Source organism: Trichoderma gamsii, assembly GCF_001481775.2.
Source record: "Trichoderma gamsii strain T6085 chromosome Unknown Scaffold_15.2, whole genome shotgun sequence".
Taxonomy (NCBI): Eukaryota; Fungi; Ascomycota; class Sordariomycetes; order Hypocreales; family Hypocreaceae; genus Trichoderma; species Trichoderma gamsii.
The window spans coordinates 647,135-661,595 of NW_020171352.1; the positions used below are offsets into that span (position 1 = coordinate 647,135).

The 14,461-nt window shown below is 49.8% G+C and overlaps 6 protein-coding genes across 6 annotated transcripts; 3 read left to right on the forward strand and 3 right to left on the reverse strand.

The window, feature by feature from the left end:
* Positions 1 to 507: 507 nt before the first annotated feature.
* Positions 508 to 2,676, reverse strand: TGAM01_v205105 (hypothetical protein; the record flags this gene model as incomplete). The annotated part of the gene is made up of 2 exons (XM_018808739.1): positions 508 to 531; positions 583 to 2,676. The coding sequence occupies 2 exons, from the start codon at positions 2,674 to 2,676 to the stop codon at positions 508 to 510; spliced, it is 2,118 nt and encodes a 705-aa protein (XP_018658054.1).
* Positions 2,677 to 3,363: 687 nt separating this feature from the next.
* TGAM01_v205106 (hypothetical protein) lies at positions 3,364 to 5,037 on the forward strand (the record flags this gene model as incomplete). Its single annotated transcript, XM_018808738.2, has 3 exons — positions 3,364 to 3,557; positions 3,609 to 3,731; positions 3,801 to 5,037. 3 exons carry the CDS (start codon positions 3,364 to 3,366, stop codon positions 5,035 to 5,037), a joined length of 1,554 nt encoding a protein of 517 aa, XP_018658053.2.
* Positions 5,038 to 5,177: 140 nt separating this feature from the next.
* TGAM01_v205107 (hypothetical protein) lies at positions 5,178 to 6,983 on the reverse strand (the record flags this gene model as incomplete). The annotated part of the gene is made up of 3 exons (XM_018808737.1): positions 5,178 to 6,085; positions 6,127 to 6,376; positions 6,450 to 6,983. The coding sequence occupies 3 exons, from the start codon at positions 6,981 to 6,983 to the stop codon at positions 5,178 to 5,180; spliced, it is 1,692 nt and encodes a 563-aa protein (XP_018658052.1).
* Positions 6,984 to 7,369: 386 nt separating this feature from the next.
* On the reverse strand, positions 7,370 to 8,605 carry TGAM01_v205108 (hypothetical protein; the record flags this gene model as incomplete). Its single annotated transcript, XM_018808736.1, has 1 exon — positions 7,370 to 8,605. The coding sequence occupies one exon, from the start codon at positions 8,603 to 8,605 to the stop codon at positions 7,370 to 7,372; it is 1,236 nt and encodes a 411-aa protein (XP_018658051.1).
* A 2,069-nt stretch (positions 8,606 to 10,674) lies between these two features.
* Positions 10,675 to 11,602, forward strand: TGAM01_v205109 (glutaredoxin; the record flags this gene model as incomplete). The annotated part of the gene is made up of 2 exons (XM_018808735.1): positions 10,675 to 11,209; positions 11,286 to 11,602. The coding sequence occupies 2 exons, from the start codon at positions 10,675 to 10,677 to the stop codon at positions 11,600 to 11,602; spliced, it is 852 nt and encodes a 283-aa protein (XP_018658050.1).
* A 2,004-nt stretch (positions 11,603 to 13,606) lies between these two features.
* TGAM01_v205110 (hypothetical protein) lies at positions 13,607 to 13,915 on the forward strand (the record flags this gene model as incomplete). The annotated part of the gene is made up of 1 exon (XM_018808734.1): positions 13,607 to 13,915. The coding sequence occupies one exon, from the start codon at positions 13,607 to 13,609 to the stop codon at positions 13,913 to 13,915; it is 309 nt and encodes a 102-aa protein (XP_018658049.1).
* Between the last annotated feature and the right edge of the window lie 546 nt (positions 13,916 to 14,461).

The following is a 14,461-nucleotide window of genomic DNA, read 5'->3' on the forward strand; positions in this document are numbered from 1 at the left end:
GTTTTGCGGTAGCAGGCGTTTAATATTTCTCCTTTGTCTTATAACTCGGTACATTCCGAGCGGGAGGATTTTTTTTGTCTTTTGTTTAAGGCTAGGATGATGAAGCACAGTACGCTTCTGGAGCGGACATGCCCCATGTGTGTATAAGAGTGATTATGAGTTCTTGTTAAGAGGTCACTTCTTGCAAAGGCCTGAAGAGAGGATGGGATGAATATTGGGCATGTAATTAATAGTAGGCCCTGATGCAATGGATGCAATAGCCATACTCTATGTGTTTTGGTCTCTATGTGACGCCAATGACCTAGAAATATCATTTATGAGAAGACAGGAGACGCTAAATACAAAGTATGAAATAGCAGCAATAGCAGAAAAGGCTGAATACACAATACGGTAGCATTCCACCCCATCTGCTGGTAATCTCATCAAAGCACTGGTTTAGGTATACCGAAGGATAAGGGGGCACCACTATGGTGGCTTAATATCACCCAACTCTCTATTTCATTTACTCTATTCAACGAGATTCAGAATATTCTTTGTAGTAGTAGCCCGTAGTTTACAAAACCAACCTTATTTGACACTTACAAAACCAAGTCCCGTTCTGGCCTTCCGAACAGCCCGCTTCAATGCTTGTTCTTCCACATCAGTCCACTTGACGCTCAGCTCATCCCATTTCTTGCCAGGCGTGTTGTACTCTTTGCGCCACTTGGCATGCATCTGCTGCAGCTGGGCCATCTTCCGCGGGTCGCCGGAGCCGCTGTAGATGATGAAGCCTGTGCAGGGTGGGAGGGCAGCGTGGATACGGACAAGGCGTTCGGTAAGCTGGGTGAGAGCATGCTCTAGAGGAGAGGATGTGCTAGATCCGGTCGCGGTGCCGATGGTAACAGTGTCGGTGTCCATTTCGACATCTGCATCTGCTGCAGGGGGTCCGCCATCGCTGTTGGAGTTATCAACGCGATTCTTATTCCACCACCCTTGCAGAGATTCTAGCTCTCGCATCCGGCCCCAAACAAAGTCTACTCCGCCACCCCTGATCACCGCTCCGTCTTCATCACCGAGGACAGCTCGGATAATGCTTGTCGTTACTTCTTCGTCGGACTTGCAACCGAGCTGATATGTGGCTCCCGCTCCGAGACCTTTGCTTGGATCACCCCAATCAACAGCGGCGCTCGTTTTGCCAACTTCGATGCCACCAATGGCGGCGTCACCGCCCTGAGCTTTATAAGCTGTACCAGCACGTGCCAGCCTGCGGAAGAGATTCTCTCCTTGGGCATCGGAAGCGCCCCATAGCTTGCCCTTTTCACATTTCTGTTTGGCAAGATCAAGGCAGGTCTTGGCGTCTTCAATGCTGTTATGCCCCAGGACATCGCCCTTTTGAATTTCTCGAGAAAGGTATTTCTGGGCGAGCCACTTGAGCGAGGACTTTAATGGAGGGCCGCGCGGGTGGGGGTATATGATAGAAGTATCGACAATGAAAGGATGAGCAATTCGGAGGGCTTTTGTGTCTGATTCCAACGAGTGGCCCAGGAGAATGGTGCGTGGATGCAAGATCTCAAGCAATTTCTCCTGTATGTCTCGAAGGGTAGTTGTGACGGGCGCCAGCATCTCCTCTGTGATGCCAGAAAACCGCGTAACGTAGTCGGTAATAGGCTTGTCAGGTTTGACAAGCTCATCCAGCACAACGTCGCCATCCCAGTTGACGAGACTGATGCGGGTCAAAGAGAACTCGCTCTCGCCCGTCATGCACATCTCACAATCCAGCGCCAGGATATCCCTGCCGGCGGTGATGCTGCCTTGTTGAATTTCTGCCTCGGGGACATCGCCGTCCTCAAGTTTGTCGACCTTTGTGACAACGTATCCTTCTGGGGCAACGAAATTGTTTCGTTGCTCTCCTTCCGGGAGAAGAGCTGGGTGGATGACGAAGCCATTGTCTTGCAGTTCTTCAGTGGTGGCTAGAAACTCTGTGATGCATGTCCGCTCATTCTTCCATCCACTTGGCTCTTTAGCAGGCTTCACACCACCTTTCTGTGACGTCTTCTCCTTTGGGGCTGGTGCAGTGAGGAAAGCAGCCATTGGAGAGTGCATCTTGCCGTGCTTGTCATCACCAGGCGTCTTGACAGGCCAGAGATGGGGGAACATGTCCGCAAATGGCTTCAGAGGCTCCGGCAGCGTATCCTTGTCGAGGGTTCGTGGGTAATAATCATCAGGAGAAGTAGCAACATAGGCGTTTGCATCTCCATCTCCGGCCACATCCACATCCGCATCTCTAAGGCGGTTGAATGTCGCGTAGTTGACACCATCCTTGAAAAGCGCCTCCTCCAAACCTGGTATCATGATGGCGACAATCTTCCTGAACTGCGGTCGATGAGTGACTCCAATCCATTGGGGACCAGTACCGTCTGCAAAGATGTAGGTAACGAGATCGCGCAGATTGCTAAGATTAAGCATGGACTGTAGACGAGCCTTGGGCGAGAACGTCAGAGCTGGGTATCCTCCCTTGCCGGGGCGAGGCACCTTCTTCGCCTTCTTCTTCGGTCTTGTGACGGTCTGCCACTCGTCTTTGTCATCCGTCTGCTCCTCTGCATCGTGGGGGCTGGACCTCTTAAGACTGCTGCTTTCACTGTGGTTCAAGGAGGCCGTTTCGGCGGCAGTGTCATCGGTATTTACAGCGTCAGCCATGTTGGAGGCCTTGGACGTCTAGACAATGATCGATTTCTTTGACTGGCAAGATATCCAAGAAGGGCTGGATAGTAACCTGAGTGGGTTTCTTGTAATTTCTGAGAAACGAAGAAGAAGAAATAGATGAGAAGGGTTCTCAGCTCAGACTATGATGAAAAGGTTGATAGAGATCCGAGCCTAGAAAGATAGAAACGGTAGCGCTATTTTTATTCGTAAATCTGCAATCAAGGCGCAAGAGATACCGGAACCGCTCAATATCAGAAGTATGAGAAAACAGCAGCAAAAATACCAGCCAATGATGAAGATGCGTTTTTGAAGTCTGCATAGCCTTAGCGGCTGAACTTTGGCAGGGGTTTCACCAACAGCCTTCCCGTTCTTATCTAATCGCAACTTATTAGTGGACAGGACTCTTGTTTTAGGCCAATCACAAGCCACCATTAGTGCTCAACATCAACATCTCACTGTAGCCTCGCGGCTCCTTACGCGACTCAGCAGAAGTACCAATCCGTCTCATTTGCAAATGAGGCGCGACAGTTATCATCCTGATATCAGCCGATTCAGTTCTCGGTTTTCATATCGCGTTACCTCCAGGCTCTGTATAATTAGACTCAGACCCAATGCGCCGCGTCTCGTAAACCCTCTCCGTCTCCTACAAATCTCATCTCATCCGAGATCCCACAAGGCCTGATGATCATGGATTTGGTCGCCGTGAGATGTGCCAAATGCGATTCCAAATTGGGCAACCTCGCCAATTTATGGACACAGATAGGCAAAAAATACATAACGCCAGTGGCACACGCTGAGGAAAAGGCCGATGCGGACAAGATCTCGGCAACGGGCGCTGTTCGGATTGGCGATGCAGACACTCTAGTTGAGGGCTGGTATGAATAACATCATTCGCTATATTCATATTAAATAAACCCCATTTGTAGGCTTCGATTGCTAATCAAGATTGTCCTCCGGCATAGCGAGCTCCGAGATGCCGAATGTTCAGCATGTCATACAAACATTGGACAGAAGTGCATAACAAGCCCTCCGAATCATATATTTGCCAAGTGAGTGTCTTTTTTCATGAGTGTCTTTTGTCATTTCATTCGTTCAATGTGACGCTAAACGTAGAATAGTGGGCAAATCATATATCGTATCACATCCATATCTCTTAAATCAGCCAAAGACCTCAGGCGTAAGGCTGAACCCAAGATACAACGCACTCTCCCGCTTAGAGGCCAGTCAGCTGCAGCTCAAGCGAAGCTCTCCACCGCAAGCGGCAAGGCAGCGCCTCAGAATGAAACGACTCCCAGTCGAGATAGATTCGACATCATGCAGATCCAAGCAGATTTGGAAGTCCAGCAGGATGAGATTCAGCGAATTGGCGTTGCTGGATTTCAGGTCATGTCCAATTTTGACAGTACTGTTGCGCGCCTTGAAAAGCAGATGCGGCAACTCAGCGAGTCCATCGCAAGCGTTCGAAGAGACGGAGAAGGGCAGCAGGCAGACATCAAGTCCCTCAAGACACAGATGAGCGACGCCAAGCGGAGTGGCCAGAACGATGGCGGCGTTGTTGCTCGCTTGGACCAGCAGCTTCAGACTACGGATAGAGTGGTCACTGAACTTCGGCAAATGATACAGAAATCCAAATCAGACGCCACTGGCCTGCGTAGCGAGCTGAAAGCTGCGCAAAAGGAAATCACAGAGGTGAAAAAGGCAAACGCCCGCCTCAAGCAAGAAGCCGATGAGGCGAAACAGGTGGCACAGGAAGGTGTAGCCACGTCCAAACTGTATGCGTCTGAAGTAGCATCTTTAAGGAGAGAGATTGCACAGTTGCGGTCTGATCTTGCGCAAGAGAACGACCACCATCACTCGTCGGCGGGCGAAGATCCCTCGATCTCGTCCCATCAGCTGGACATCCTCGCTAGCAACATATCCAAGATTGGAAATCGAGCAAGCCAAGTAGAGTCCTTGCAGATGGAGTTTGACCTCTTCAGAACTCGGATACAGCGGTTAGAAACTCGAATGACAAACAGCACGCCCAACCCCAGCAGAAAGGATGTTCGATCAGTTGGAGAATACGGTTCCGTAAATGAGCAAGGCAGCCAGTCTCACTATGGAACGGCCACGCGACAGAAGCGATCAACCATAAGTAGAGATGACAGCCTCCTAATGAACACTACATCTGCGAAGAGAGTGGCACTCTCGTCGGATTACCCGAGCCTTGCCAATGCTAGCTATATTAGCAATGGCGAGCAGCAGCAATCGTCTCCCGGGGCCATGGCTTTGGTAGAGACTCCTGTCCAGCGGCGAACTACAGCCACAGCAAACAAAAGTACTGTAAGGCGCGGGAGATGGGGCGCCAAAACATGAAAAAGGAGTATATTGCTATATATCATCTATTGTGCCTTTTTCTTTCTCATGCGAGAGGGACACTCGTGTTAATACCGTCTGATTGCCCTTTAATTTGCTCTCGATTTACAACTACGGTTATGGCTAGGTCAAAACTCGATTTAAGCAGCAGCATCCCCAAAGTCTCGCTCCAAGACCTCCTTTCCAAGGCTAGCCAAGGTATCTACTTGCTTCACAACAGCAAATTCAAAGAAAGCCTGAGACTTTTCGCTGTTGGGATCTCGCCGCCATTCATCAATTAGAGACGCCTCCTGCTCCCTGCCGGCCAATCTCTCAATGTCATCCAAAAGCGCCTGTGCTTTTACAGCAAGATCCATCTTAGTGCCATACTTGCTTGGTGAATATCTCAGTACCATGATGAGCAGCATTTGGCAGAGCGAGACTTGATCGATTTCTCGCAGGGTTTGCTCGATTTTCTGCTCCAGCAATGCTGTTTTTGAGACTGGTGTGGTTGAGTTCTCCAAGGAAGCCGTTGTTGCAGCGGTATGAGTGAGGAAATTTGCTATGGTGAACAGGCCAGATAGTCGAATCGAGTGGAAAGGCGAGGTATACTGGTACGGATCGCAAGCCGTGGCAATGAGACACGCTACCGGCAGAGCAAAGGTAAAGTTTTCTTCTTCACCGTATAGCATGGATATCCTAAATAGGATGTCTGGTAGTGGCGTGACGGCCCAGAGCTCCTCATCAACCAGAGCCTTGCGCTTTTTATACTCGCTCTTGAGGAGTTTATGACGCTCTGATGGTGACTCGATTTCTGCTAAAGCATTGACGATGGGGTCAGCTGACTCGCTATATTGGTTAATTATGGACTGTTTGCTGGAGTTGCTGGTTGCAGGATGATGGCGGAACTTTGAGATATCTGATACAAGACTCTGGCTGTTGAGGTTGACACTGGGGGAGACGGCTGCGACCTGATAGACGTTGAGATTGTCTCGGCAACGAAGGCATTGGCAAACAAATTTGTAATGAGCCAGTGCTTCTCTTCGTTTGGGTAAAGGATCGGTGTAAACTACGCAATGCGCGTTCACATAATGGTTAGCTTATAGGTACCTACAGTAGTAGTCGAAAGAGAAGGAAACGTCATTGGCACAGGTAGAGGCTCTTCCTTACAGGTATAAGCCAATTCTATCTCATCTCCGGCGCGAATGGGATTCTCGGCAATGAGGAGAGCGTTTCGCCCAATAAATTGGACTGCGGCATTGGGAATGCAGGAGTGGTTTGCCATGGCCAGTGTGGGCTCGAGAAACAAGCCAATGACACCCAAATCGGAGTCAAATCTCTGGAAAGAATTGTTTTGAATCTGACGAAAATCAGAATGCTGCGTTAGCAGAATACTATTCTCCCTTTTCACCATTTGCCATTCATAGTTTTACCTTGCACAGCATCTCAGCTGCTTTCCGAATATCCTCCTCTGCTGTGCCTTTGCCAGAAAACGCACAAGCCGCCATGGCCATGATTTCGATGTCCTTCCACTCTTCACCTTTTGCCGCTTTCTTCTCCAAAACATGGCCTTCTAGACCTTCCAATCCATCTTCAATCTCTTTCCCCAGTATAGCCTGAATCAGCGCTCTAGTTGGCGTCGGCAACCGCCTCCTCCGATCTTCATCTTTGATACCCTGCCGTAACACCTTGCACTCGCGCGAATGGACTGCTTTCCAGGCCGCTGCTTGGCATGTCGCGTCGCAGTATGAAGCCGCGTGGCAGCGGGAGCAGGCACGAGGGTTTCCCGGACGGAGACAGTATGAGCAGACGATGTTGAGACACGAGACGGTGGGGAGGAGGAGGAGAGGAGTGAAGGGAAAGATGACTTCGCCGGGAGAGAAGGATTGGGTTGCGTAGAGGCCGCGGCCTTTGGTGGGATGAGACCGTATTTGGAAGGGTGAAGATGAAGAAGCAGAAGAAGACATATTATTTCTAAACTCGTCTCTCTTATTTCGTGCGTGATTTGCTGGGTATTTCAAGTGCTTGTCCAGAAAATAGATTTTTGGTGTAGATGGGTGAGCCTAGCATTTTTTTCTAGGTGGGTTTGCAAATGTGAGGTTGGAACTTGGAGGGGCAAATGGCTTGAAGTCGCGGCATAGCATATAGGTCAGAACGAATAACGGGACAGCGCAATTCCACATGAGAAGAGAATCCAAGAAAATCTAATTTCTCTATTTGTTTGATATAGAAATGGGAAAAAAGAGTGCCAGAGTGATAGTCGCCGTTTCACCAATGATTGAAAATTCAAGGGTATCTCTATTTACAACTACATGTACTAACAAATCTAAAATATACAACATATGGTGGAAATCTATAGTTCACCATGGTTTGGCGCCTTGCCCGCCGATTCGCGCGCTGCGGCCAGTCTCGTTCGCAGCTCTTTGCTCCAAGCTCCCCTGTTCAACTTGACCATCCTCTCGACGTTATAATCCCAGCACCCGTCATCCAGGGCTGTCTTCGCAGTTTCACACACTGCATTGCTCGACGCCTGACCCTTCGGCCACTGACCAAGCTGAGCGCCCATATCCTCGTCTAAGAAGGTATCTAGCACCAGCTGTCCGACTTTTCTCTGTGCTCCCGCCCATTCCTCGCCTTCTGGGACAAAGACACCCAGGAGTTGCTTCATGCCATCGTTTGCGAGGAAGTCCTTCCTGATCTTGTCGTCTTTGATGAGACCGTTGATGGCTGAAACTACAGCCTTGACTTTTCCGGGAGAATCGCCAGCCGAGGCAATGGGGTAGTAGAAGAGGTCGTGGGTACGGGTGCCATCACGAGGGCACGATTGTTCCATGAGCGGGTCCCAGATCTTGGCCACTTCTTTCAGCGCCGAAGGATTGTTGGAAAGGGCACCCGCGAGAATAGCAGCTGCTTGTTGGCTTCGCGGAGTGACTCCTTTGGGAGTCTCGCCGTCATGAGATCCCATCAAGCAAAACAGTGCCTTTACCACGTCTGAATCTTCGGTGATCTTGAGTCCGTAGTAGATGTCGTGGGATAGTTCTTCCAGCCCTTCAAGGCTATGGTCAAATTCTTCATCGCTCGGGATAACGCCACTCTTGAGCATCTTAAAGGTCTCTGCAAAGGCAATAGCCTCCACCTGTGCCTCTCCTCCTTGGGCCGGCTCCTTCACCTTGCCAACAGTATCGTATTTTGGTGCTCCCTTGGGCACTTGGGCTGTTTCCGGCTGCTCCTGGTCGACAAGTACCACGGCCTGATCAATGGGGAGGCCTTCCAGATCAGGATTTGTTTCGTCGGGTACGTTGATCTTGGCCTCTTTGACTCCTGTCCAGATGTTCAAGCGAACATGGAGTCCACTCGGTAGTTCTTGGTCGTCACGGACTGTTTGGAACTCATCTGTCGGTTGAAAGACTCGAGGATAACATTCTTCGGGATTGGAGGTGTGACAGATCAAATCAGATTTTTCTGACACTGCCTGGGGCGAAGGTTGTGATGATGATGCCGCAACTGGAGCAGCTATAAAAAGCAAGATACCCAGAACCAATGCAAATATGATTGGCAACGACTTGCGTTTAGACCGAAGAGAAGGCATGTTTGGTAATATTTCGAAAGAGTGAATATGAAGTGCAGCTTGAATGTGAGAGTGGTTGCCTGCTAGAAAGCTTTTCCACTTTATCCTCTATGAAGCTGTGGTAAGCTGATGATGAGTTGCAATGGCAGCCTGTCCCTTGTATCCTGGTAGTACTGGGACTGTGTTGACGCCAGGCGCCTGGAAAAGTATGCAAGAAAAGGTATGTTTTCGAAGAAGAAGAAGAAAAAGAGAAAAAGAGTTTACGATTCTATTTCATTAAAAAAACGAACAAGCAGTCTATGAATGAGTCAACGCTTGGAAAAGGACACTTAAGAAGATGGGTTAGGTGGACCTCGAGAGTTCTTGTAAGACGAGCAAAAAACTGTCACTGCGCAGAGGCGAAATCTGGCTTCTGAATCTTGGCGGCATCCCATTGGCTGAAAGGATGACTCAGCAGCATACTCTAGAAACTGGAAGAAAATGGCTTATTGCCACTCACTCAGTTTGTAAGTTCTATCTACGTGTTATTGCGAGCTGTGACATGGCGCAATAGTTTTATGTAAAATGGTTTTATCCATGTGTAGTGTGAGATATAAAACCGCAGAGCGAGGATCGAAATGAGATGCTGGTAATTGCCTGCTCATCGCTGTCCCGGTTTCGGAAACGAAGCCTTGTCCCATACATAGTTCCATGGGGTTGGGAATGGCTCGTGTCTCACATTTTCCAACCACCTGCGGTGTACCATTGCTAAAATCTGAATGCAGAGAAAGCTGTCATGGGGGCGATATCGTCGCTTCCGTAGTAAATTCACGGCGATGGCTGGTTTGTGGCTACAGTTGATGGATATAAACCAAGTCCCTCACTCGGGAATCCTGAGAATATCTGGTCTAATACTTTACTGCAATATCTCTCCCTCCCTGCATTACAAGGCTTTCTTTCCCTTCCAAAACCGAGATAATCTCATTTAAAGAAATTCTTTCTAAAATGTTGTCTTTAGCATTGGTATTCATCTATCTCTTGGCTTGCTCAATATTCGGCGTACAGGCTATGCCCAAGGAAGCTCATTACCTTCGAAGACACGGCTATCTCCACTCTCGAATTCAAGTGCCCAGCCTACGTCTACCCCGATGGCCCAGGATGAACGAAGCGGTGCAGAGCCCAGACTCCTGGTCAAATACCCGTCTTGAAGAAGGCTTAACATACAAAAACGCTTATCTTACCGAAAAACACTTTTTGGAAGACGAAACGGGATTGTATACTTTATGCGATGAGATCTCGAGCCCCTTCTAGGTATCGGGTGTCTTAAGAATTGGGAAATACATATTGAATGTTTGGTGTAATTATCATGATTTATCGGTGCGAGTTCGGAAACCATATCACTCTTCTTGTATTTTTTCAGGCATGGCATGCAATTGATTTCTCTTCTCACATTAACCTCAATACGAAGAATTGGCTCGATTTGCAATGTGATCAATCGCATGTGCAAGCCTCCTAAAGAATTTTTGTTATTCATACTGTGATTTATTACCTAATGCGTCGCCGGAAACATTCGCTCTGAGCCAAAACGCGGGCAATGCTTAAGCCCCGAGCCCATTAGAAATCCTCCTCGCAGCAGTCGTGAGACAGTTGCCGATTCAAAACATCGCACGGCCTGGCGCCTCTCCCAATCGCATAGCAGCGCTGCGCTCCAATATATTGAATGGGTCGGGTCCTGTTCTAATAAATCGATTGAGGTCACGCGTTCTCCTTTCCTCGAAGCTCTGCAACTGTTAAGAGTCAAGCTTGTGTCACGATACAGATTCTGACATAGCAAAGAAGAAAGAAAAGACTATCTGGGTCATTGGAGTGTCAATTTAGGCTCAATCTTTCTCCTCCTCTTTCTCCTTCTTCTCTTTTCACCCTCGCTAGTACCTAATACGAAGGAAGCTTATTTAAGCTACCCTTTCCGATTTATCGAGCTCGCTTGCGACCAGACGAGATCTCTGAATGCTGCTCTAGAGATCGCGATTCTCTTGTGCGCCGCACTCCTTTCTTTTCCACCATCGACGCGCGCACACGCACACCAGCACTTACAACAAAACTGCGACAAGATGCCATCCCCACGACGAATGCGCCTCCTCATGGTGGCGGTGGTGATCACGGTCGTCTTCGTCCTGTTCTACAGCTCCGGCATGCAGCCCGAAGCCGATGCCAGCCTCAAGGGCTTCTACGAGAAAACAAAAGACGCCATGGAGCGAGGGGCGGCGCGAGGGCAGGCAGTGATCAATTCCAAGACGGGAGAGAAGGCGGGCCACATACCTGCCGACAAGGACGGCGACGGCGACATTGACAACGACGACAAGGTGGCGGCGCAAGAGCTCCAGGAGCGGCTGCAGGCCGTTGCGCAGGAGGCAAAAGACAAGGCCAACGAGAAGAGCCCTAAGCCCGACATGCCTAGCAAGATTATCGGGGTGGGAAGCTCAGCCGAGGGGCAGGAGAAGAAGGGCCAGGTCAAGGTTGGCAGCGGTAGCGGCAGCGGCAGTGGTGACATTGGAGAGAGAGTCAAGGCCGAGACGACACGGGAGGAGACAAAGGAAGAGCACGAAGCCGAAGTCGAGATCAACAGCATCTTGAAGAAATCACCGGGTAAGCAGGCTATCCTAATGCCGTCTCTGCATAATCACCTCTGATTGCTAACCTTTATATGTGTGCGCCCGTTCAGTCATCATCTTCTCCAAGACTTACTGCCCGTATTCGAAGCGTGCCAAGGGCATCCTCCTCGAAAAGTACGCCATCACGCCCGAGCCTTTTGTCGTCGAGATTGACGAGCACCCACTCGGCCCTGCTCTCCAAGACTACCTACAAAAGAAGACGGGCCGCAGAACGGTTCCAAACATCCTGATCAATGGCGTGAGCATTGGCGGCTCCGACGATATTGTTGCGCTGGACAACGAGGACAAGCTCGTGGCCAAGTTCCGCGACCTGGGCCAGGCACGCGTGGAGATTTCCGAGCGCTTTACCACTGGCGCGCATCAGTAAGATGTGCGAACTAGTAGTAATTAGAGAAAGGGTTTCTTCTTTATTCTTGCTGTCTCTGGCCTTTTGCTGCTTGGATCGAAGCTGAGAGTGCGGCTACAAATAATATCGGGGATTGATACTACATAGGTATGCATTGGGCCAGCCAGCAGGGCCCTGGAGCTATTGGCGTGGCCATAATGCAGATTGTCAAGTACGCATATCTGGAGTTTTTGGCGTTTCACAGCCGCGTTTAGGTACGAGTAATCTTTTGTTATCACGGTACATTACTATTTAACGGCAGGGAAATGGGGTTCGAATTTGAAAGTATTTATTCATTTGCTTGCTTGCGCTTAAAGAGGGAAAAGATGGAAAAGCGGGAGGAAAGCCGGGTCACGATTGTTGGCTGAGTGTTCCAGCTGTTTAAATTCAAACTGTGATATATCAACAGCTTAGCTCCAAATTGGCCATGCGTACTTGCATTCGGCATTTGACATGAAAACTCTCGAGATAAGCCGTGGGTGAGGATGCGGTCTCGTCCCAGATAGCGTGATCTCTTGCATCTACTAGTGAGGCATCATGGCGGTTAATATAGGAAAGGGCAAAGCATCAGCGTGCCTTCTCTTCTTGGGTCCAGTCCTCTGAAATCGCGCACCCACTCTTCTTTCTCTCTTCTTTTCCTACTTCTCTTCTTCATCTTCATCCTCGCCCCCTTCTCATCGCCCATTTCTCTCCAGCAACACCTATTACAGCGGCCGCAGCACAGCATCAATCCAGTCTCAGTCACCGGGGCTTCAAGCCAAGACGGCACCGCTGACCATTCTCTTACCTATTTATCCAGACAAGCCCAGTCGCTGGCGCCTGTCCGCCAAACGCCACCAAGTCCGCTACAGCACGGTCTCGTCCCAGCCCCGCAGGCGCTATCTGTTATCATCCAGCACGAAAATGGTCCCCCACCAGCTGCAGGGATCCGCTGCAGCACTTCATGTTCGAGGCGCCTGAATGGACGGCGCCGTTGCGTTTATCAATGGCTGGGGTTAGGCCTGGTTCATGTTGTTTAGCTGCCGGATCCTCCAGGTGGCAGCGGTAGCAGCAGGTGCAGCGGCGCATCTGGTGGGCGGGATCAGGGTGCTACGATGACGGAAGAGCCAATGCTGAACGACGTTACGGATACGCCAATCATCACGGGCGAGATATGGCTGCTATACAGGAGAGAGAGCCAACACTGATGGACGGTCAGCAGGGCAATGACGGGAGTCCCAGCCAGGCAGGAAGCGGCAGTGTGTCTCGTGTGTGCCACCCCATACACGCAGCACTGGAGAATGGAGAAGACGATGGGAAAAAGCGTGGGGATGGCCGGTAAGCCGCCTGCTGGCTGCTTGGACAGCTGAGGCCATGCCCAAAGCAGCCCCGGCCCAGACTAGGATTCGCGAGCACAGTGACCACACCATCAACCGCGAGCTGAGCCTACAGTACAAGTGCTACGAGTATTATCTATGCTATTTATCTCTCGTCCTCTAGCCTGCTATTAGTCGTTAGCAGGCAGTTGGGCATCTCAGCGCAATAAGAAGAGCCTGGGCGCGCCACCCCCTCACGTTTTCCTCTCTTTCTTTCTCTACAATTGCCAGTTCAATCCACTGCCACAGCCAAGCTTGAAAACATTCATTATTTTTCAGCGCTTCTTGTGCTTTCCGATCTTGTTAGTGTCTAGGGAATTTCTTTTACAAAAGGTCCCCGTTTAGCGCCGCACAAGTGGCCATCAAGCAGCTGCCTCTATCTTTTTCTCGATATTGACACACTCCACGGCACTATTCCGTACGCTGTACCTGTTCGGTCAAGAGACGGTGGCTCACCGACCGGCGCTCTCGTTCCGAGTCGCATCATCAAGCTGCAACCTTGCGTCAATTGGCTTCGCTACAGCCTATTTGACCCTTGAAGAAATACTACGCATCCTACGCTGGGTTATATTGCCTTCTCTCACTCATACGCCTGTATACGCGCATAGACAGACATTCCCTCATATACACAATGTCTGACGCTCCCGCCAATACCACCTCTGCCTTACGGCGTCCCTCCACCAGCTCCGACACATCCTCCCTCTCCTCGGCCTCAACCGCCTACACCACTTACTCTTATACCAAGGAAGGCCAGCCGCTCCTCGATATCCACGAGAGAAAAGTAAAGAGGGGACTGCGCCAGAAGGCTCGCGACATGGTGCACGACATGGGCAGCCCACCCACTGCGCGACAAGATGCCAAGGACGGCAAAGAGACGCTCAACCATGCTCCATTGGGCGGCATGATAGGCGAACCCATGATGAGGCCAGGCAAGATTTAGATGGACACGTCTTGGGCTGGCTGGTAATATCTGCCTGTCTGTCTATTGGCTGGATTGGGAGGTTACCGTTGCAGTGCAGTGCTGTACTTGGACAAAAAAATTATTACGATGGAAATGAATCTGAAAAACGGTCTCGGCGTTTGTTCTTGTCCGATGGTTTAATGAGGCTTGTTTGTTTTTTATGTATCTTTGCAAATTTAAGTCGGTGAGCGCTATGGCTACTGTTTATTATCTTATTACTTGGTTCTCTCTTTGGAATGAGAATAGCAGTGTGAACTTGACTTTGTTGGATTCACATGCAGTAACATTAAAATTGGTATGAAATGTCGCATGTAGATATACATGACTATCCAACCCATCCATCTGAGCATCCATCATGATATCAAATGCTCATGCACGTAATTGCTATATCTGTTATGTAACCAAGATAGAATTGAAAAAGAAAAAAAAAAGGGGAAGAAATCCCGAATGATTACCCGAATCCCACAACCATAGATAGACCATCCCCTTCCTGGGGAAAAAAAACCCCCCGCCAGCGTAGTCCAG